The following is a 21,867-nucleotide window of genomic DNA, read 5'->3' on the forward strand; positions in this document are numbered from 1 at the left end:
TGATCCACATTGAATTGATGCATTTTTAAACTCTCACGCTGTGCGTGTGACATAAACGCACAAGTGGGCACTCCCTGGTTGTCGTCACTTCCACCCGCCCACCACCCCTAGCTACGTAAAATAATCAACAAAACATTGCTCTAAACGTTCCTACAAAATTTGTTTGAAAATTACAAACAAATTCATCTGAAATAATGTAGTAAAAATATTGTTACACAATCTAGGTGAGAAAAAAACTAACAATCTTTTGAATTTACGTGTAGGTGTAACATTATAGAATGTATCTTTATCTTTCAGTGTCCCAAACATGAGTCCAAAGTCGCGCAAACCATGGCGCAAGAATCTGTACGAAAACGCCGACTACGAGGACAACTACACTGACCCCAGTTTCCTGCAGGAGTTGAGAACCAATTCGAACCTCCAGACTTACACCTTCTATGAATCATTCCTTGGAGCGTCCCGCCTAAGCCAGCAAATATCAATCGTGACCACATTCCTCATCGTGTTCCATTATCTCTACACGGACGCTGTTAGTCCACAGAACATCCTGCTGAAGGCCCTGGCGGGAACAATCGTGGGATATCTCATCTATGCCGGCCGCCATTTACGACTGAGCCATGTCGTGGAGGATTCCAAGACGGCCCTGGCCGTGCTGGTGTTCGGGTACATATTTTCTCCACTGTTGCACACCCTGTCGGACAGCATCAGTACCGATACCATCTTCTCGATGACCTTCTTCGTGCTGGTGCTGCATTTGATTTTCTTCGACTACGGTGTCTCGGCGGCCATCGTGTCCAAGGCAATCTCGCTGAATGCGGCTATTTTCGGTGCCATCTGCTTAGCGTCCCGCCTGTCGTCGTCGTTCCATGCGTTCGTCTTGCTGGAAGTGGCCGCGGCCTACTTCGCCCTGGGACCGATCCTGCTGGCCAAGATTTTTAGCTTGCCTCTGCTGGCTGGCACGATTGCGGTATGTCTGTACTTCCTGCTCTCCATGTCGATGGCCATCTTCTGGACCTACGCCTGCATACTGCTGTTCGTGAATCTGTTCTGCCCGTGGCTGTTCGTGCGACTGCAGCGACACAAAAACAACATTCACGGCCCCTGGGACGAAGCCATTGTGGGTGATTTCAAGGAGGACAGCAGTGTGAGTAGTTTTTAAGGGACCAGGTATTGGGCGCTGTAGAAATTGTATTCTCTAGTCATTTTACAGCAAGATAAGAATGCAGCGAAGCGCTTTGTATTCGTTTATTAAATTAGTTTTGTATTCATATATTCATTATTTAAGAGCAGTTTTTCATTAATCCGAACAGAACAGAATCCGGCCGGATACAAGCCTCAATAGGCTGCTTCATTTGTATATCTTACCTGAGAATTCAACTGTCGAACTTTCATTTAACTACAGCAGACGTTCGCTCGCAACCAGGCTCATTTAGAGGACTCTTGCACACAGGAAGCTGAAAAGTGTAGCTACTGTGGCGGAGATCCACATGACTTGCAAGATTGCCCGGCTTATAAGAGACGCATTCAAAATGAGAGTCGCTCTATCATAAGGCGCTCCAAACAGACATATGCGGAGATGGTGAAATCTTTTAAAACACCAGAATCCGTGTCTGAATCAGCTGTCCCAGTTGAAAATCCCTTTCACGAGTTGTCTTCTGATGATCAGGACGATGACGAAACTGATGAGGGTGGATCTTCTTCGGAGGTACACGTACCTGGAAAAAGGAAGTCATCATCTTCCCCGGGATTGCGCCGAAAGGTTTTTTTGAAATCTTCCCTCAAAAGTCCTAGTGAATCCGCCTCCAACAGTTAAGTATACTTCAAAAAGAAGCATTCGACAAAGTAGCAAAAAAAAAAGGCTACAAAAGCTCCTCGAACTTCAACTCAACCCCCCAAGCCCAAACGAGGACTGCTTACTTTCAGGGTTCTTGTGGATCGCTTATATCATGCCCTTGGTCTTCCGGACACTCTTCGAGGCATTCTTGATATTTTTATCCCAACAGTAGAAGAATATTTTCGGAATTTGACACAATCATGGCCCCTCCTTGCTTCGATCATATCTTTCGATGGATAATTCATCAAAAGAGGTGCAAGATATGATCACTGTGCTACAGTGGAACTGTCATAGTTTAAAACCTAAATTAGACCTGTTTAAATTTTTGATTCACAACTCAGATTGTGATATATTTGCCCTTTGTGAAACATGGCTTTCTTCTGAAGATGAACTCAACTTCCATGATTTTAACATTATACGCCAGGATCGAGATGACCATTATGGGGGAGTTCTTTTGGGGATCAAAAAGACTTACTCCTTTTACAGAATACCAATTCCGACTCATCCTGGAGTAGAAATTGTCGCTTGCCAAATAAACGTAAAGGGTAAAGATCTTTGCGTAGCTTCTGTTTACATTCCTCCAGGTATTTCAATTAACCGCCGTCATCTTTGGAATGCAGTTTCTGCACTATCACATCCAGTTTTAATTCTGGGTGATATGAACTCACGTGGTACTGGGTGGGGCGAACCATATGACGATCGTAGAGCGGCTATTTTTTATGATTTGTGCGACGATTTCAATTTGAACATTTTAAATACAGGTGAAGTGATACGCATTGCATCCGACGGTAAAGAAAGTCGGCTTGACCTTTCTCTGGGATCAAGTTCACTATCATTCGATTGCTTGTGGAAGGTGATCGAAGATCCTCATGGTAGTGATCACTTGCCCATTATAACCACCATAAAACATAATTGCGAAAGGTCATACCAGCCAATTCAGGTCCCTTTTGACCTCACTAGGAGCATCGATTGGCAAAAGTATGCAGAAGCGGTATCTTTTGGAGTTGAATCATCCAATCCTCTCCCACCTTTGGATGAGTATCGATTCCTGTCTGAACTGATTTACAGGAGTGCATTAGAATCACAAAAACGACGTGTTCCAAGTGCAACCTTCAAAAGAAGACCAGCCACACTTGGCTGGGATGATGATTGCACCCAATTGTATCTTAAAAAATCTGATGCCTTCAAAGCTTTTCGTAGGCAAGGCACCTCGGATCTTTATCAAGAGTACGCTAAACTCGAAAGACAACTGAAGAACTTGCTAAAAGCGAAAAAGCGTAGTTATTGGCGACATTTCATTGAGGGTCTCTCAAGAGAAACTTCGATGACAACGCTTTGGAGAGTGGCTTGCAACATGCGAAACCGCTCTTCTTCTAATGAGAGTGACGAATACTCCAATCGCTGGATATTCAACTTCGCGAAAAAGGTCTGCCCAGACTCGGTCCCAGCTGAACCGCTCTCTTGGGAAACTTCCTCAGGAGACGGCTCTTTGGACAGACCATTCTCCATGCTGGAGTTCTCTATAGCTCTTCTTTCTTCAAACAATTCTGCTCCGGGACGCGATATGATAAAGTTCAATCTTCTAAAGAATCTCCCAGATATCGCGAAAAGACGATTACTGGACCTGTTCAACTCATTCATGGAGAACAACATCGTTCCGCATGAATGGAGACAGGTCAAAGTAATAGCTATTCAGAAGCCTGGTAAACCAGCGTCTGATCATAATTCATACCGCCCAATTGCTATGTTATCATGTTTAAGGAAATTGTTGGAAAAAATGATCCTATCACGACTCGATCATTGGGTCGAATCGAATAACTTGCTATCAAATACACAATTCGGGTTTCGCAAGGGTAAAGGAACAAACGATTGCTTTCAACAGATATTCAAATGGCCTTTGCGGAAAAGGAGCAACTGGCTTCAGTTTTCTTGGATATTAAGGGCGCCTTTGATTTAGTTTCCATAGGCATATTGTCAGAAAAACTGCACAATAGTGGACTTCCAGGAATTTTAACTAATTTCTTGTATAATTTGTTGTCAGAAAAACATATGAGCTTCAATCTCGGACAACTGTCAACTTCCAGAATTAGCTACATGGGTCTACCCCAAAGCTCTTGTTTAAGTCCCTTGCTTTATAATTTCTACGTGAAAGACATTGATAGTTGCTTGGAAGGCCAATGTACGCTAAGACAACTTGCAGATGATGCGGTGGTTTCTCTAAAAGGCCCACATGCAGAAATGTTGCAAAGACCATTGCAAAATTCTCTAAATAATCTGTCAATCTGGGCAAGAGATTTAGGGATCGAGTTTGCTCCGCAAAAAACTCAATTGGTCGTGTTTTCTAGAAAGCGGAACCCAGCCCAACTGAAACTCAATCTTTTGGGAATAGAAATCGACCAATCTTTGACTTCGAAATACCTTGGGGTCTGGTTTGATTCAAAAGGCACTTGGGGTACCCAAACTAAGTATTTGGTGCAAAAATGTCAGCAAAGGATCAATTTTCTACGCACAATTACCGGAACATGGTGGGGTGCTCACCCGGAAGACCTCATAAAACTTTACAAAACGACTATTCTCTCTGTTCTCGAGTATGGCTCTTTCTGTTCCCACTCAGCAGCAAACTGCCACCTAATAAAATTGGAACGAATTCAATATCGTTGTCTGCGTATTGCCCTCGGCTGCATGCATTCAACGCATAATGCGAGCCTAGAGGTCCTGGCAGGGGTGAAACCTCTCCAGAACCGCTTCTGGGAGCTCTCGCTAAGGTTACTTATCAAGTGTGGAGTGAGCAACACACTTGTTATTGAAAACTTCGAAGAAATGCTTACTCTGAATACTCAGTCAAAATTTATGAGAATCTATCTTTTCTACATGTCATCTGACATAAGCCTCCCAGGTCATAATCCACCTCGTGTACACTTCACCAATGACAGTTCCTCTGTTAAATACGATCTGTCAATGAAACAAGCTATTCATGGAATTCCAGATCAACTTCGATGTATATCTATTCCCCGCATTTTTAACAAAAAGTACCAACATGTCAATTCCTGTAAGAGATTCTTCACTGATGGGTCTCGCATAAATGGATCCACTGGTTTCGGTGTCTTCAATGAAAATTCCACCGCCTTCCGCAAACTTCAGGAACCTTGCTCGGTTTATGTTGCTGAGCTGGCAGCAATCAACTTCGCTTTGGGGATGATTTCCAACATGCCCGTAGACCATTTCTTCATCTTCTCGGATAGCCTTAGTTCTATTGAGGCACTCCGGTCGATGAAACCTGTAAAACATCCATCTTACTTTCTTACAGAAATAAGCGAGCAGATGGGTGCACTGGTCGAAAGATCATACAAGATTACCTTTGTATGGGCCCCCTCACATTGCTCAATTTATGGCAATGAGAAGGCGGACTCTCTCGCAAAGGTGGGCGCACAGGAAGGTGAGATCTATAATAGAAGAATTTCACAAGATGAATTTTTCCATTTTGTTCGCCAGAGTTCTCTTCAAAGTTGGCAAAATGATTGGCGAGATGGCCAGCTGGGACGGTGGTTACATTCCATTATTCCTAATGTTTCCTTGCGAGCGTGGTGGCATGGTTTGGATGTGAGTCGAAATTTCATTCGCGTAATGTCAAGGCTTATGTCCAACCATTACTCGCTAGATGCGCATTTACACAGGATTAACCTCGCGTTGAGCAATGTTTGTACTAAGTGCGGTTCCGGTTATGATGACATCGACCACGTAGTTTGGCAATGCCCGGATAATGACGCCTCCAGAGCGCTACTATTGGATACCCTTGAGGCCCGAGGTAGACAACCCTTTGTTCTTGTGAGAGATGTGTTGGGGACCCGCGATGTCACGTACATGGGATGTATTTTCGACTTTCTTCGCTCTGCTGATATAAAAGTTTAATTCGCTTGTGTTCTCTTCTCCAGTTTTTTTTTCTCTGTTTTGTCCTCTTTGTGTTACCAAGCTGCTCATGGCCATCCGGAAGACCAAGTCCCACAACAAGTTGGTACCAACACCACAAGGCACCGAATACGCTAGCAAGATGCGATTCACCCCCGGATGAGCTGCAGTGAAACCTTTGGTCCAATCCTTACCCTGTCCATCCCTCAGAATGTGACCTTCTAACCTCGAGCTGCCACGAGTACCCTGGCTTCCACCCATTACTAACAGATATCATTATAAAGCTATTACTCTGTAAAATGTATACTATTAAGTACAAAGAAAGATCCTCGGCTCCGTAAAGCGTTACACGCGATTGAGCCCCAAATAAATGAAATAGATAAAAAAAAGACGTTCGCTCGGTGCAAACGCTTTAAGGCCCCTTAGCGTGTCATCGCAAAATGGCTTCTTCAAAATCATTGAGTTCTCCAAATTTTATCTCACGAAACCTATTGCAAGCCTATCCATATACGTGAGAACAAAAGATGTTTACAAAGTTCTTACAGATAGATTAACACGGGAAATCTGAACACAAACCACTACCACACAGGCATTTGGATTGGTCAATTGACCGAAATCAACTTTACACAACATCGCACCAATACAGTAAAATGTAAAATATTTTACTGAAGTTCGTTTGCGGTTTAAAATCCGTGCCTAGATGAAAAAAATACCGAACTCCTAAATCTAAAATAAGTGTGTATGTCATATGTTGTGATTCTTTTGAGTAAGAATTATTTGTCCATCTACAGTAGACGTTCGATAAGTGCAACGTGTTTACGTTTCAGTTATCGAATGAAATTCGCTAACTGCAACAACTGACAACGTCAAATTGCTGTCATTTGGCGTCGAACGCAGCCAAAATCCCTTCAGCAACGCCACAATGCAACTAAAAGTGCATCAGGGCCCTGCTGTCATTTTGTTTTTGACGGATGGCGGTGCGATAACTGCAAAATTGTTGCACTTACCGGACTTGCAGTTAAAAAGCATTGCAGTTAAACCGTTTGCACCGAGCGAACGTCTACTGTATTTATGAAATTTTAAATTTTGCCTCCAAAATTTATTAAAATTTAATTTTTGTTGTGCATTTGCTTAACTCTTCAGTAATCGCGCAGTTGTATTTTGTACAACAAGTTGAAAGAAGCTCACTTGTTGTACTCAGCATCATCGTAGTGCTGACGGTAAAGTGGCCGACCACGCGATTTATGGAAGGTTAAGAAAAGTCACCGGATATTCTGAAAAAAAAATATTAGGCTAAATTCTAGAGGAACTCCAAACCTCTATAAATTACAGAGTAATAAAGTTCCTGCTAAAAATGCTTGTTTTTCTTTCTGTCTACAGTTTTGAAAACAATTTGAAGAATTTTCTATAAAATTGTTGAAAGAATCAAAGTATTTTTTACCGAAATTTAGAAGTATTTTTGGAACTCCTGAGTTTGATTTTACTTAGATAGCATACGACTTACTGAAATCGGAGAACAACAAATCTGTTGAATCATTTTTTAGAGGAAATCTAGCATGAATTTAAGGCAGACTGTTGTGAAGAGTTTCAGTCCGTATTTTTTGAGTAGAGATATTTGCTCACTTAAATGAGGATGAATCCATGGCGAACTTCTGGCGAAAAGGATTGTCAAAAATTCAGTAGAAATTTGTAAAGAAATTGGCTGTAAACTTTTCCGCTAAATAGGGTAAGAAATCAAGCTTTGAACTAGTCAAATTCTAATCTTAATTTGAACCATTTCAAAATTCATTAAAACGAAGTACTTTTCAGGCAAATATTGTCCCGAAAAAGATGTTAAACAGCATTCCGTAATATAACCTGATAACATGGACTTTAAAAGCATTGAAAAAAGCGTTTTTGTCATGGAAAACAGGCAATCGAAAAATCACTGTGATTGCACCTATTTGCCCCCAGAGAAAGCACATTTTCGGTGCACTCGTACAGCTCATGCATTGTATCACACGTAATATGTGAACACGTCAAATGAAAGCTTATTTATCGTAGAATCGACCAACCGAATAATATTCCGCATTATTTGTCATAAAATTATCAAATTTAAGTGATTCTTACTTGGAGAATGTTATCTTAAGTTGAACCATTTGTAATCTAAATAATTTACTTTTCAAAATTATTTGAACTAGTAAACGGGGGTGAGCTTCTAGTGTTGGCCTGTAGATTGCGCTAGTGGTTGCTTTGTTTACTCTTGGGGGATGAAAAATTCCAAATTTAGTTTCCAAATTCCTAAAGAATTTCGAACATTCTGAGTTGGGATTCCACTGCTTAATGAAAAATAGGTATGAGAATTAGCAGATTCATGTGATTTTTCATTGTTTAGCATGGAATTGGCTGTTTTGTGAGTTGCTCGAGCTGCTGCCGCGCCAGTAGTTCGAATTAAGATTAAAATTGGTTCAAATTATGATTACGATGGTTCAAATTAAGATTAAAACCATTGTTGATGAAACATAAAATATTTCAATGAAATTCGGTGCAAATACAAAATTTTTACCATTTAACAGAAAGCTTATACCTGTGGCTTTCATGTACATACTATTTTGCCGTAGTAAATTATTTCTATGTGGGAGAAAAAATCACTTAAAATTTGCACTGCTTCAGAAAGGCGCAATTTGGTTCAAATTTTGATTACCTACCCTATTTTTAAGAAAGTGAACAGAAAATTCTTTTGAAAATTGAGTCAAAATTCGATTAGGAACTTATCATAAATTTACTCTAAAATTTCTTTAGAATGTTTATTAGAAAATTTTCTTTGATACCGGAGCAATTCTTTTGGAAGGTCGCCGAAACCTACCCTAACAGTAGTGGTAGAACAAGTTTTTGTTAAGTGTTCATTCCCAACTAACATTTATTGTGAATGTAAACGTCAACAAATCGTCCTCAATACGGCTTGATGCTGAGTAACTGTGTTGTACATATGGACGGAAGCTTCTATGCAAGCCCTATACCAATGAATCTGGCGAACTTAATCAGCATGTATATGCTGTGCGAGAAGCTTCTATGCCACCAAGTCATAGCTCTTTTCACGGCTCCTATGTAACCACTAACTGAATAACATCTTGAGAAGGCGCTTTCTCAGCCTTTTCGCAGTTGTTAAATAATAGTTATACGGCATCCCCAAATTAAACGATTAAATATAATTAGGTTATGGATACCGTGACGCGATACATGTGGAACTGGAATTATCACTTTTAAAATTGAATAATTAAAGTACTTGCCGCTATTTGGAATCGAACTCCCGATCTCCGTATCCACTGGTCCCGATGATGTCCTCGCTGCCACACTGCTATATATTATGTTTCCAGTTCAAAACCGAATTAGCGACATTTTTTCTTTGACTTCCGCTGCTTTTGCCTTGCGTTAAACACAATGTCGGAAGTGGGGCGCTGTATTGTACACCTGGTGCGCTATCCAGCGCCCCACTTCCGACATTGTGTTTAACGCAAGGCAAACGCAGCGGAAGTCAAAGAAAAAATGTCGCTAATTCGGTTTTGAACTGGAAACATAATATAAATAACATAGAAAATAACCCGTTTTGTTTTACTCCAGACAAGGCTTCATAATTGTGCCACAAGAAACCTTACCCAACTTCATCTTGCTGCAAAAGCTTGTGAAACGTCAAACGCAATAATGTTTACATTGAACAAGCTGTGTGATTGCGCCAACAGATTCTTCTTCACAGCTTCTAGCTGAAAGAGTGTTCTTTAAACGGCTACGAAGCGCTGCTGTTTTGTGTTTTGGCAACATTACAAAACGTACTGTATAAAAGCAGCTGTTGTAGTGGCTGGGACTCTTACTCGATTTGCACATCTTCCGGAAAATCTTCCGGCATTGAATTAAAGTGCAATAAAAGCAACCCAAAAAATATCACAGCACAGAGATGGATAGCTGTAAAGAATTTGTGTAGTAGCTATATATCCCGCTTAAAGTTTGTTTTGACAATAATGTTTACATCCGACAAGTCGTGTTGGTAAACAAACAGTTTCTTTATTACAGCTTCTAGCCGTAATGAAATCGCATAACGGCCTTTAAAGCGCTGCTGGTTTGGGGATTTGTCAGTATAACGAATTGTACTGTATAGTAGCAGCTGTTTTGTTAGTGGGGACTCCTATTCGATGTGTTCAAGTTTTCACATCTTCCGGGAAATCTCCCGGAGTTGGAATAGAGTGGAGTAAAGGCAGCCCCAGTGACAAGCAATAAATTTCTGAAAACCGAGTTTGGTAGCTGGATGGTGCTTGTTTTGCAGTCGTGTATTAGCTTATGCTTTATATTTGACTAGCTTTCCTTTTATTCAGCGTTGACTGCTTTTACTCGATGGTTACACAACAGAAAGCAAATGACTTAAGCTTATAGCGCTGAAAATGTTAGTTGGGTTCTTCACCAGCAACTTTTCCTGGCTCTGATGCAATATATGAATTCTCTTTGGATTTCGCAGAAACGACACAACCGATTGCGCTACAAATTTTAATTGAAATTACTTAATTTCAGCTATGAATTCTTCTTGAAGTTTCTCTGGTAGTTTGGATTTGCCCTTCAGAATCGTGAAACGGCTGGTGGGGCTACGCCATCCGGCGAGGTTTACGAGTCGTGTTTGCGTGGATACTGTGATTTCAGTTCCGGTGCCACAAGTGAAAAATTCGAAAGGTTCGCGTTTTTCTGCGTGGGGTAAGGGGACTGGTAGAGCTACGCCATCCGGAAGCGTCGTTTGGAAAGTGCGCATTTTTTCGTGCCAAAATCCTTCAAATCTTTTTCATTTTCCGTATTTATTGTGAGTGTTCGGGCGGTGCCGAGTTCAATTGTCCGGGAGAGCTGTGATTAAAGTGAAACTACTTCAATATTGGGATATTTATCATCGTGTGAGAATTTGTGTTTGGACGGGCGCGGTGCTGGAACACAAAAATGCTGACTGACTGCGTGCGCGACGGTGGTGAGACGAGGAGCAAGCCTGACTGTGCTGTAATGACGTTCCCCTTACATACAACACCGAGGAACAGAAATTTCCAGATAAATCGGTGAGCCCGTTTCAAACTACATTTTCCCTTTTTTTCCTTAAGGGGGCATTTCCTCCTCCTCTCTCCTCTTCTTGGCGTAACGTCCTCACTGGGACAAAGCCTGCTTCTCAGCTTAGTGTTCTATGAGCACTTCCACAGTTATTAACTGAGAGCTTCCTCTGCCAATGACCATTTTGCATGTGTATATCGTGTGGCAGGCACGAAGATACTCTATGCCCAAGGAAGTCAAGGAAATTTCCTTTACGAAAATATCCTGGACCGACCGGGAATCGAACCCGTCACCCTCAGCATGGTCATGCTGAATACCCGTGCGTTTACCGCCTCGGCTATATGGGCCCTTATAAACTTCGCAAACTCGGCTATATGGGCATTTATAAACTTCGAAAACCAATTTTTAGTTACGCAACGTTTCCCTTGCACCCAGTTTGTTTCATTTCAGAGAGCGAGTAAAGGCGCTTAAGCCTAGGCATTAGGGCCATGACACGGACCAAATACCAGTGTTCCATCCCAGAAAGCAAAGGACCAAGGGGTGACATTAACCTTCTTAGCATCGTCACCCCCATCGATTTTCACTTATTTTGCTTTCTCAAAAGCTGAGTGGTTGGTACGAGATGTCCCCACTTAATGGCTTTATTATAAAAACAATAATGCTGCACAGTAGGCCTGGCCGCTTTAATGCTTGTAATGCATTTCCAATGTACTGCAAACATTAATAATGACAAGAAAAATGGTAGAATTAGTCGATTCTATCATTTTCCAGGATTCTTTCAATGAATGGCTGTATATGTGTAGACTAGACTAGACTAGACTAAATTCTTCTTGAAGTTTCTCTATGAACTCTGGCTTGAATTTCGACTAAATCTGGGATCCAATGTGGCGAATACACTCTTGAAAACAATTATTTACTTTATATCATTTTTTATCACTGCTTTCACGCTTGAATTTCAAGTCTGTTATAAATAATTTAGTGGATATTGACATTTTTCATAGTTCTGCTTATTGTTCTAGATTCATGATTCTTCCACAACTTCATTAATACCTTCATCACCATATTTGTAAGAAAGAGATTTTTTTTTATTTTCTTCATGCTATCTGGGCAAAATTTATCTTCTTTACAAAGGGCCCCCACAAAGCAGCGGCCCCGGGCCCCCAAATTTCTAAATCCGGCCCTGGATACATTCCATATAATCTCCATATAAACGGCCGCGGGGCAAGATATGTCATCTTCAATTTTGAACGTATTTTTGAAGCATTCAAAAGTTATTTATTTTTTATTACAAGACTATCTCATAAATGACTTTAATCAAGCGGAATGAACGCTCAAAATTATAACACAAAATTATGATAATTTTTTAGTGGAAACATCGATTTTCAAGTCGCCTTAGGACCACTCAAATCGTAAAGTTTGTTATATTCCAAATAATTTTATAAAATGTTCACTAGTAGCTCTTGTTTACTCAGTATGGATATGGAGCATATATGAATGTGGAACAAATCTTATATTTTGACGTTTTTCGTTGAGAAAAAGTGAATTACTTAAAAGGTGACCCATCTTGCCCCGCACTTTTTTCACGGCGCAAAATCGATCACTTTTTAAAACTGCTTGTTCAACATCATATTTTGTATTTAATGAACTTTTTATCGGCTTTTAGCATAGCTAACTAGTGTACTAGAGTAGCGGACGAATACAAACCAGTACGATTTGTATTCACAAAGTTATGGTGATCCATCCTTAGGTGACCCATCTTGCCCCGCCCCACCCTACATTATTCTTTCATCATTTTTACCACCACCAATTAGTCCGGTATGTACCTAGGGCTGCAAAACGGTGAGTCAATAAAGAGAGCGGCCAACATAGCTATGGTCCTCACAATTTCCTACCTCATGCTTCAACGAGTCAACCGATGATAAAGACCGCCAGCTAAGAGTTGTGTGCATAGCTGGTAGTGCATACTGGGCACTGTTGTCCTTCTGACTTTAGCTAGATTGAGGAGGTACGTCCCGAGCGTCTGTTCACCAAGGAAGTGCAGCTCAAACAGCGTCTGTTCTGGCATCCAGCGGATGAGTAAGAAATGCTACATCACGCCCAACTAGATCCAAGGTGGTTGCCCCATCAACGTGGTCTTCCCACTGTTGGTTGGGACGTTAAACAGAACTGGCACGATGGCCCTCCGGCGAGACGAGTGTTGGCGTAGGCCCAATAAGCCATCCGTAAAAATCCCCATTACGAATAACATAGAAGAAAATACGACACGAGACCTACAATCGAAAGCAAATGTGCGCATTGCGGTTCGGTTTTGCTGTGCCTCTAGCCTCTGCTGCTTAGGCAAACGTAGTTATTGTTACGCGCGCTTTGTTCCCCGGTCAATAACTTTGGCTTCACTGGGTTTCGATGCTTTGAGTGTCGGCGAGATGAGCAAAGATGTGAATACCGCACAATTTCGGTTTCCCCCCGGCAGCCCCCGACCGTCTTGGGAGGAAATTGCCACGTTTATCAAACAGTTGGATACCGATCCCATGTTAATGGAAACCGTTTACAAAACGGCAAGTGACCGTTCCCTGTTCGTGAAATTCACGAGCCTGGAAGGATTGAGGGAATCTCTGAAAAAGAATTTGGAGCCGCGGAGATTTGCCTATGCAAATGGAGAATCGGTGGTGGTGCGCATGTGCATCGCAGGTACCAATGTGCACTACGTCCGAGTTTTCGACCTGCCACCAGAACTGCGAGACGATAATTTGGTGCAAGTTCTCGCAGCGTATGGAAAAGTGGAACGTGTGGTCAGGGAAAAATTCCCCGCTGACTTAGGATTAGATCGTACACGGGAGTACGCGGCGTATATATCGATGTGAAGAAGGAGATTCCACCGGCGATCACTTTCCTGAATATGAAAGCAAGGATCTTCTACAGCGGACTAAAGGATACATGCTTTTTATGCCAAGCAGTGGGACACCGGCGAGATACTTGTCCTCAACGAGTGAACCGGAACAAGCAGGAAAAACGACAGCAGCAGGTCCCAAGTCTCAGCTCGTACGCTGAGGTAGTATCAGGAAAGGAAGTTGAAAAAGAAACAGTGGATGATATTATTGAAATTGTGGAAGAAGAATATGTAGAAGAAGAAGATGAATATTGTTGAGAACGTTCGGTTTTGGAGGTCTTTTGAAGCAAACTCGTCCTTGTTCCCGATCAAAGTAAGCTCAAAGCTGTAAATTTATTAGTATTAACAAATTTTCATTTCATTTCAGTTTTTCACTTACATATAGTCTCCTTTCACCTCACAAACGGTTCTACAATAATCTTCAATTCAAACAATAATATAGTTATCCTGAAACAAATTCTACATCTAGTAATCATTTAGGAAATATATAATTCTTATATTTACCAAATAAACTCTACGTTATTTCAGCAAATCACTTGATGACACTGCAATTTTGGTGATATGACTTATACCAATTATTTTATAACACTGACAGAAAGAATGACATTTCGCTGACAGTTTTCATTTCTCGCACACACTGATTGTTTGAGCCGGAGGACTACCCGGTGGCAGGGTTGCCGGTAACAGCGGTAGTAGCTGAGAAGACTATGGACTCAGGAGGAGAGGAACTGGCGGAAGGAGCTGTTAGTAAATCCGCAGCCGAATTAGACAAGGAGATTCGACGGAAGAAAGGTATGGAAGAGCTGGAAAAAGTTGCCAAGGTGATCCAGGAGGCAATTGCGAACCCGCAGGCATTTCAGCGTCGTGCCCAATATGCGGCATCCCGGTCAAGTTCTGGTTCCGGCTCGGCCCCCAAGAAGAAATGTGCTCGCAAGACGAATTACTACTTTTTTTTTCAATTGTATTTAGAATAACAAATTGTTACTTTTGATTCTCGGCTCGGTAGAGTTTTTCATTAAACAAGTGAGCCTTTAAATAAACGAAATAGAAAAAAAAAAGAGACCTACAATCGAAATTTACGCGACGAAAAAAAAGACAACGATTGGAATCATGGAACATGGAATTGCAAGTCACTTGGTTTCGCAGAATGTGACAGCATAATCTACGACGAATTACATCCCCGCAACTTCGACATTGTAGCGTTGCAGGAACTTTGTTGGACTGAACAGAAAGTGTGGAAAAGTGGGCATGACGCGGCTACCTTCCAGCAAAGTTGTGGCACCATCAATGAACTGCGGGAACAGGATTTTGTAGTGTTGGGCAAGATGCGACAACGTGTGATCGGCTGGCAGCCGATCAACGCAACAATATCAGGCTGGATTTATGGGCGAACGCGCTACAACGGACCAGATGTTCGCCATCCGCCAGGTGTTGCAGAAATGCCGCGAATACAACGTGCCCACACATCACTTGTTCATCGATTTCAAATCGGCGTATGATACAATCGATCGAGAACAGCTATGGCAGATTATGCACGAATACATATTCCCGGATAAACTAATTCGATTGATCAAGGCTGTACAGTAGACGTTCGCTCGGTGCAAACGCTTTAACTGCAATGCTTTTTAACTGCAAGTCCGGTAAGTGCAACAGTTTTGCAGTTATCGCACCGCTATCCGTCAAGTTTCTGTCAAAGCAGACGACAGTTGCATAGCGATGCACTTTTGAATGCATTTTAGATCACTTTCAGACCAACTGACAAGTCTTTGACGTCTGTCAGTCGTTGCACTTAACGAATTTCATTCGGTAGGTGAAACGTAAACATGTTGCAGTTATCGAACGTCTACTGTAGTATATATACACTGAAAAAAATATTATAGTAATTTGAACCACTAGGATGTGTTTATTTTTACTATGCCGAAATACAGTTGACATGAACACGATTTGAGTTACCGTAACCATGTCTCAATAAATTTTACCATGCGCTGGAAAAAAATGTATAGTATATGCAACGATGTACACGTGCTTATTTTTACCATGTCCATTATAGTAAAAACTATCCTCAAGTTGTGTAAAGTATACCAAATTAGAGTAGAGATTACTACACTGATAAACATTTGGTTACTATTACCATGGTTTAATGACATGGCGCATGGTATTTTCAACTACATAATTTAATAGAAATCATTATAAAGCATTCTCAAAACATCATAGTGCTCAGCACGATTTGACTTGTTTTTGTCTAGAATTTTTATCAAGTCTCATTATTTTTTTTGGAATAGACAATGTTTCTGGAGTGAATAATGGAAATACAACGCTTGGTAAGTTTATCATCAAATCAAAATGTTATACTTGTATTGTACCTTATACAGTGCAGCAAACCCGAGAGCAAACTCACATGAGAATCATCCGGGTGTTCCGCCTTCTCTTAGATCATACTTCTTATTACACAGATGGAATTGATCCGTGCCTTACTGTGGCCTCTGTCCTCGGTCGAATTCCACATCTCCGGCGACAACCTCTCCCTTCTGACCCGGACCTCCGGGCTGCTCAGTGCGACGTGCGACGGTAGCCAGTCGGTCTTTGCCTCCCTATACGGTCCATCGGCGGAACGGGTTCCGGCGGTAGCGCGGACGCGCTGTGGCTCTAAACGGGCGACACTATTCAGCGTCGATGGAACAATCTCCGGAGGCAGATGCAGGTACGACTGCAAGTATCCAATACCCTCATGTAACCGACTTCAACAACAACAAACAACTTTTGGATCCGGGTTACCCATATAATACGAAATTCTTTAAACCGCTTTCAGATTTCAACCACCATAACCGAATGAACCGGAGCACCAAAACGTCCACCCCCAGTTGTTAACGGATTTGGCATTTAGAATGGCACCCGATCCGAAGATAGAGCCAAAAATAGAACTACAAGATATCGTTCGCTGGTCAATTTTAGGTCACATCTCCGAAACCACAAAACCAGATGCACGAAGCTGATCCAGAAGCAAGTCACCTGCGGCAGTTTCAGAGAGGACTTTAGAACCGAACATGAGCTCACGCTGGCGGGGAATGCCTGATGCCGGCACTTTGCCAATCGTCTCTTTAGAGAGCTAACAAGCTTCTTCCGCCGGCACCTAGGCCGGCACTACATCTGTCACAAGAGCTAAAAATCCCGAACCTCATGGTCCAATCCCATGTATATTTCCTGCAGAACTGCCATATCCATCCGACCACTACTCTACTGCCGAGTTCTTCCGCACAATCTTATCAAAAAATTTGCAAATTGCCCATTTTCATAATTGCGATCAATATTCTGCTTCGACCGCCTGCGGAGAATATTGATTAACCTAAAGTGTTTAGATTTGTTAGTTCTTAATAAAAGCACAACATTCAAATAAATTTATTTTCTTGTGTTTTTTTTTCAACGTAAACAAAATAGATGACATCACCGTTGAACCATGCGCATAGTATTTGATACTATATTACAATGGTCAAACCTACCATGCTGTTTATCATGCACATAGTAAAATTAACAATGTAATGAGGTTCAAAAGCACCATGAAATGTAAATATGAAGCGACATAGTAAATTGAACCCTGCACATGGTAGTTTCAAGCAAAAATTATGGTCTACCAAAATCAAGTAGTAAAGTTGTTTTAATTTAACCCTCGATGTGGTCAAAATTACCATGTCCATTTTTTCAGTGTAGCGTAGCACAAAGAAATATTACGCTATATATACTACAAAGGCGACGATGGATCGAGTTATGTGCGTAGTTCGAGTATCAGGGACATTCTTCAGTCCCTTCGAATCTCGCAGAGGGTTATGGCAAGGTGCCTTGCTGTTAAACATTGCTTCAGAGGGTGTAATTAGGAGAGCGGGAAGTCCGTTCAGCTGCGTGGTTTCGCTGATGATATTATTGATATTATAGCTCGTAAATTTGAGACGATGGCGGAAACGTATATCCGACTAAAGAGTGAAGCCAGGTAAATCGGATTAGTCACTAATGTGTCGAAGACAATGTATCGACGATGATGAAATCGAGGCCGTTGAAGAATTCGTGTACCGACAACGACACCAGCAGAGAAATTCAGAGGTGCATTGTGGCAGGAAATCCTGCTTACTTTGGACTCCGCAGAACTCTACGATCGAATAAAGTTCGCCGTAACACGAAGTTAACTATCTACAAAACGCTGATTAGACCGGTAGTCCTCTATGGACACGAAACATGGACCCTACGTGCAGAGGACCAACGCGCCCTTGGAGTTTTCGAACGGAAGGTGTTGCGTACCATCTACGGCGGAGTGCAGATGGCAGACTTGGGGAAGGCGAATGAACCACGAGCTGCATCAGCTACTGAGAGAACCAACCATCGTCCACACCGCGAAAATCGGGAGGCTACGGTGGGCGGGTCACGTCATCAGGATGTCAGATAGCAAAACCCGACTAAAATAATTCTCGAGAGTCATCCGACCGGTACAAGAAGACGTGGAGCGCAGCGAGCTAGGTGGGTCGACCAAATGGAGGACGATCTGCGGACCCTCCGCAGAGTGCGGAACTGGACAAACAGCCATGGACCGAGTCGAATGGAGACGGCTACTATGTACAGCAGATGCCATCCCGGCCTTAGCCTGATCGGTAAGGTAAGTACAAATCATCGAAGACTACTTCGATTCAAATGCTTTTGAAATGCATTCTATGTGATTCCTTTGACACAACCCCCTCCCGCTTAAAATCCGGCCCAGATTGTGACGAATGATTCACAGTCATTGGCATTCATGGCAATGTTCTCAACTACTCACTGGAATTCGCTGACAAAATTGTAGAATTCATATAATCTTTATTTTTGATACGTGATGTATGTCAGGTAGATAGGTACCTATAAACTATTTTAAAGTCATAAAATTGGAATGTCAACACTTACCGTCCGCTTTTCCGTGTTGTTTCTTCATATGACGCGCGAGGCTAGTCCTGATCTCGAACTGTTTCCCACAGCTTCGGCAAGCGAACGCCTTGGGTGGGGGGTTGATCCTCTTTTCGTGCCACCGGCGATGCTTTTCCTGGTCTTCCTCGGTCACCATGGTAAACTGGCAGCCTTCGACTGGGCAGCGCAGCGGCTCAACTCCTTCATGTCCCGCGAGGTGTTGCGCCAAACTGTTGGCATCGGGAAAGGTGGCATCGCAACGGGGACATCCGTATCGTTCGGGTTTCGGGTGTTCCGTTTTGAGATGTTCGCGAACCATGGGAAGCTGGTTGAACGCTGACGAGCAGATGACACACTTGAGCGTTCTTTTGCCACTGATAGCGATGTTTGATTGTTCGAACCGTGTCAACGAAGTCTCTGTATTCAAGCCGAACTCAGCATGTTGTTTTGTACAATCAATGATATGCTCTTGAAGCTCAGTGAACAATTTGGAGGCATACTTGCACAGCGTATTGCTGCACTTAAACAGTTTTGAGTTTGCATGATCGTTTACATGCTTTTTTAGAGCACTTCGTGATTTTTTCGTGAATCCGCAGTAGATACAACTCAGGCTCTTTTCTACTCTGTGTTCCTTGACAACATGATTTCTGGCCAATTTAAGCGTTTTTAGCTTTTTGTTACATAAAGCACAAGTGTAGGTTTGACGAATAACGTTTGGTTCTTTGAAGATCTTAATTTTAGCAGACTCGTATGGTGTTAACTTGACTTTCTCTGTGGTTACGGCCAACGGGTCAGAATCAACCGTATGAATCCACACGTGCTTTTCAAGATCCCGAAAACTGCGAAAAGCCACTTCACAAATCACGCAGTTGAACACCTTCGACGTCGAATAGTCATGAGTGTGATTAAATCTTTTCGCGTGCCTTCGGAGGTCACTAACCGTTACGAAATCCATCTTACATGACCCACACTTGAAGGGTCGCTCACCGGTGTGGCTTCTTACGTGAGCAGGAAGATTCGAAACATTGGATACCGCCATGCCACAGACATTACAGGTACGTTTCTTCACGTCTAGATGCTCCCTGTTGAGGTGTCGTCTGATGTTCGAGAGCTGTTCGAAATCCTTAGTACATATGTTACATGTATATTGGGATCCAGTACCGTCTTTTATGTTTACCTCTTCGAAAAGAGACATTTTCTCGCTAAGTTCTTCCTCTTCCATACTTATGATGGATTCCATTCCGATAAGCTGGGGGTTCAGTTCAATAGTTATCCCATTTGTGCTTGGTTCATCTGTAAATAAGGAAGGAAAGAGGCCCGGCTTATCTTTGGCGAAGGAAAAGTGTCCGGAAATCAATAGTAATTCATTCGACGGAGAAAAATTATATTATAACGAAAGCAGAACACGTGGAGTAACAGTTATTTTGGCATAAAAAAAATACACATTTATTTTTATGCCAACTGTCCTTATGCAAAATGGCCTTACGCAAAATGACCTACCTCGACCGCCATCACTTAGCTCCACCGGTTCAACCAACCCGTCAGCTTTCGCTTCATCATTGGTTAGTTGTTCCACCGGCTCGGAACGCACTCTGCTCACGGTCTTCGGCGTTAGCTCTCCTTGGTAGTCCTTATGGTGCCTCCGGACGTGCCTGTACACGGTAGTGCACCACGACGAAGCGTATCCGCAACCATCGACCGGACACACAAAAGGACGCTCTCCGGTGTGCACTCGAGCGTGTTCGTCCAAATCCCGTGACCGCTGGAAGCCCCAACCGCACACACTGCAGGTGTATCTTTTCACGTCCAAATGGACGTTGCTAATGTGGGCCTCGGCGGCACTCCGCTTAAGGAAAACCATTTTGCATCTGCTGCACTTGTACAGCGACCTTCCGCTGGCTCGCGCAGTCAACTCGATTCGTATTTCGACACCGGAAATATCTACCGCTTCTTTCATCATCTTTTGAGCATGTTTAGCCGGCTTCCGGGACTTGACTGAATGTTTGCGAGCTATATGCAAGCTAAGGGTTTTGTCCGATGCGCAAGAATATTCACAGCCAATTTCGGGGCAATTGAAAGAGTTTTTCGTATTGGGTTCCGTTGATATTATCCTAGGTCTGCCTCTCTTCTTGGGTGCTGAAAAACTATCCTCCACTTTCACTGTTTGTCGTTTTTCTGTGCAATTTGAGATTTTCGTATTTGATTCCGTTGATTTTTTCCTAGGTCTACCTCTCTTCTTAGGAACTGAAAAGCTATCGTCTACTTTCACTGATTGTCGTTTGGAGCTTAATGGTCCTGAAATATTAAATATGAAGTTGAAGGGATCAAGATTCAATTCTAATTACATACTCGAGTTAAGTGTCGCTCCAAAAGATGCATTGTGTTTATCTTCGGGTTCAGGGAAACCTTCTGTGTCCTCTATTTCAATTGGCTCACGCTTAATGGAAAACTCTGCTTCTTCAGGAGTACCTGAGATCAGCGGAACCCCCTGAGGTGGTGGTACTTCAATGTCACTCATTCTGACTAGCGGAAAAGAAAAACATTTTTTTTACAGAAATGGACCACCTAGTATTGGTAAATCTAATATCCGAATCTGTGCAGACCATGACCTGACAGGCTTCTGTATTTGCCAGCGGGGTAGCGCGGACGTCAACCACGAATAGATGTGCCGTAGCCCACATGAATTTGACATGTTTGGGAAATTGACACTTTTGGGCACTCTGACAGATCTGGGAAGTGCACGACATCTGCGAATTAGTCATTATCATAAGTTATTACTTAAGTAAAACGTGTAAAACTAGCAAAAGGTTACGAAAATTTTGGCGTGCAATCGTTCGAAATTACACGACAACGCGAAGATAGCAAATAAATCAGTAAGAAATTGTGTAACGCATCAGTTTTCAGCACAAACAATTTTGAACGTGTTTTTGTTGTGAGCTACGGGGATTTTGCCTTTTGCTGGCCCCCTGGTATTTGCAATTAAAAATATGTACTCACCTGTTCTCAATAATGTAAACAATACTTCATTCAAACATCATTAAACACTAACTTCTTATTATGAAGAAAGCTGAAGTGAAAGAATCTGATAAATTCGCATTCATATTTTTCTGGAACACAGGATTAATGTAGGAGCGTGACTATCGTAACCCACCGGAATCGCGTCGAATGATGGTGATGCACTGATGGATGCACTGCAGCAAACAAAAATTTTAATGTCATTTTACCCGCAAACAAAACACGCAAAACAAAAACATAAACATGCGGTACC

The 21,867-nt window shown here is 42.3% G+C and overlaps 2 protein-coding genes and 1 long non-coding RNA gene across 5 annotated transcripts; 1 reads left to right on the forward strand and 2 right to left on the reverse strand.

The window, feature by feature from the left end:
- The first annotated feature begins 72 nt into the window (after nucleotides 1–72).
- Nucleotides 73–1,284, forward strand: LOC109407979 (phosphatidylinositol N-acetylglucosaminyltransferase subunit C). Of its 2 annotated transcripts, none has more exons than XM_019681186.3 (2): nucleotides 73–224; nucleotides 298–1,284. In XM_019681186.3, exon 2 carries the CDS (start codon nucleotides 308–310, stop codon nucleotides 1,157–1,159), a length of 852 nt encoding a protein of 283 aa, XP_019536731.2. In that variant the 5' UTR covers nucleotides 73–224; nucleotides 298–307; the 3' UTR covers nucleotides 1,160–1,284. The 2 variants fall into 2 exon arrangements, with proteins under 2 accessions (XP_019536731.2, XP_029735153.1); XM_029879293.2 differs by having other exon boundaries at nucleotides 96–224; nucleotides 278–1,284.
- Nucleotides 1,285–9,315: 8,031 nt separating this feature from the next.
- LOC134288431 (uncharacterized) lies at nucleotides 9,316–15,532 on the reverse strand. The gene is made up of 3 exons (XR_009997952.1): nucleotides 14,184–15,532; nucleotides 14,059–14,126; nucleotides 9,316–14,004 (listed from the first exon to the last, which is right to left on the reverse strand). It is a non-coding gene; the product is annotated as an uncharacterized LOC134288431 (long non-coding RNA).
- Nucleotides 15,533–18,495: 2,963 nt separating this feature from the next.
- LOC109403675 (zinc finger protein 135) lies at nucleotides 18,496–21,867 on the reverse strand. 2 transcript variants are annotated; one of them, XM_019676505.3, is made up of 4 exons: nucleotides 21,597–21,867; nucleotides 20,949–21,118; nucleotides 20,100–20,894; nucleotides 18,496–19,892 (listed from the first exon to the last, which is right to left on the reverse strand). In XM_019676505.3, exons 2-4 carry the CDS (start codon nucleotides 21,115–21,117, stop codon nucleotides 18,589–18,591), a joined length of 2,268 nt encoding a protein of 755 aa, XP_019532050.2. In that variant the 5' UTR covers nucleotide 21,118; nucleotides 21,597–21,867; the 3' UTR covers nucleotides 18,496–18,588. The 2 variants fall into 2 exon arrangements, with proteins under 2 accessions (XP_019532050.2, XP_019532048.2); XM_019676503.3 differs by having other exon boundaries at nucleotides 20,949–21,122; nucleotides 21,597–21,865.

Source organism: Aedes albopictus, chromosome 2, assembly GCF_035046485.1.
Source record: "Aedes albopictus strain Foshan chromosome 2, AalbF5, whole genome shotgun sequence".
Lineage (NCBI taxonomy): Eukaryota > Metazoa > Arthropoda > Insecta > Diptera > Culicidae > Aedes > Aedes albopictus.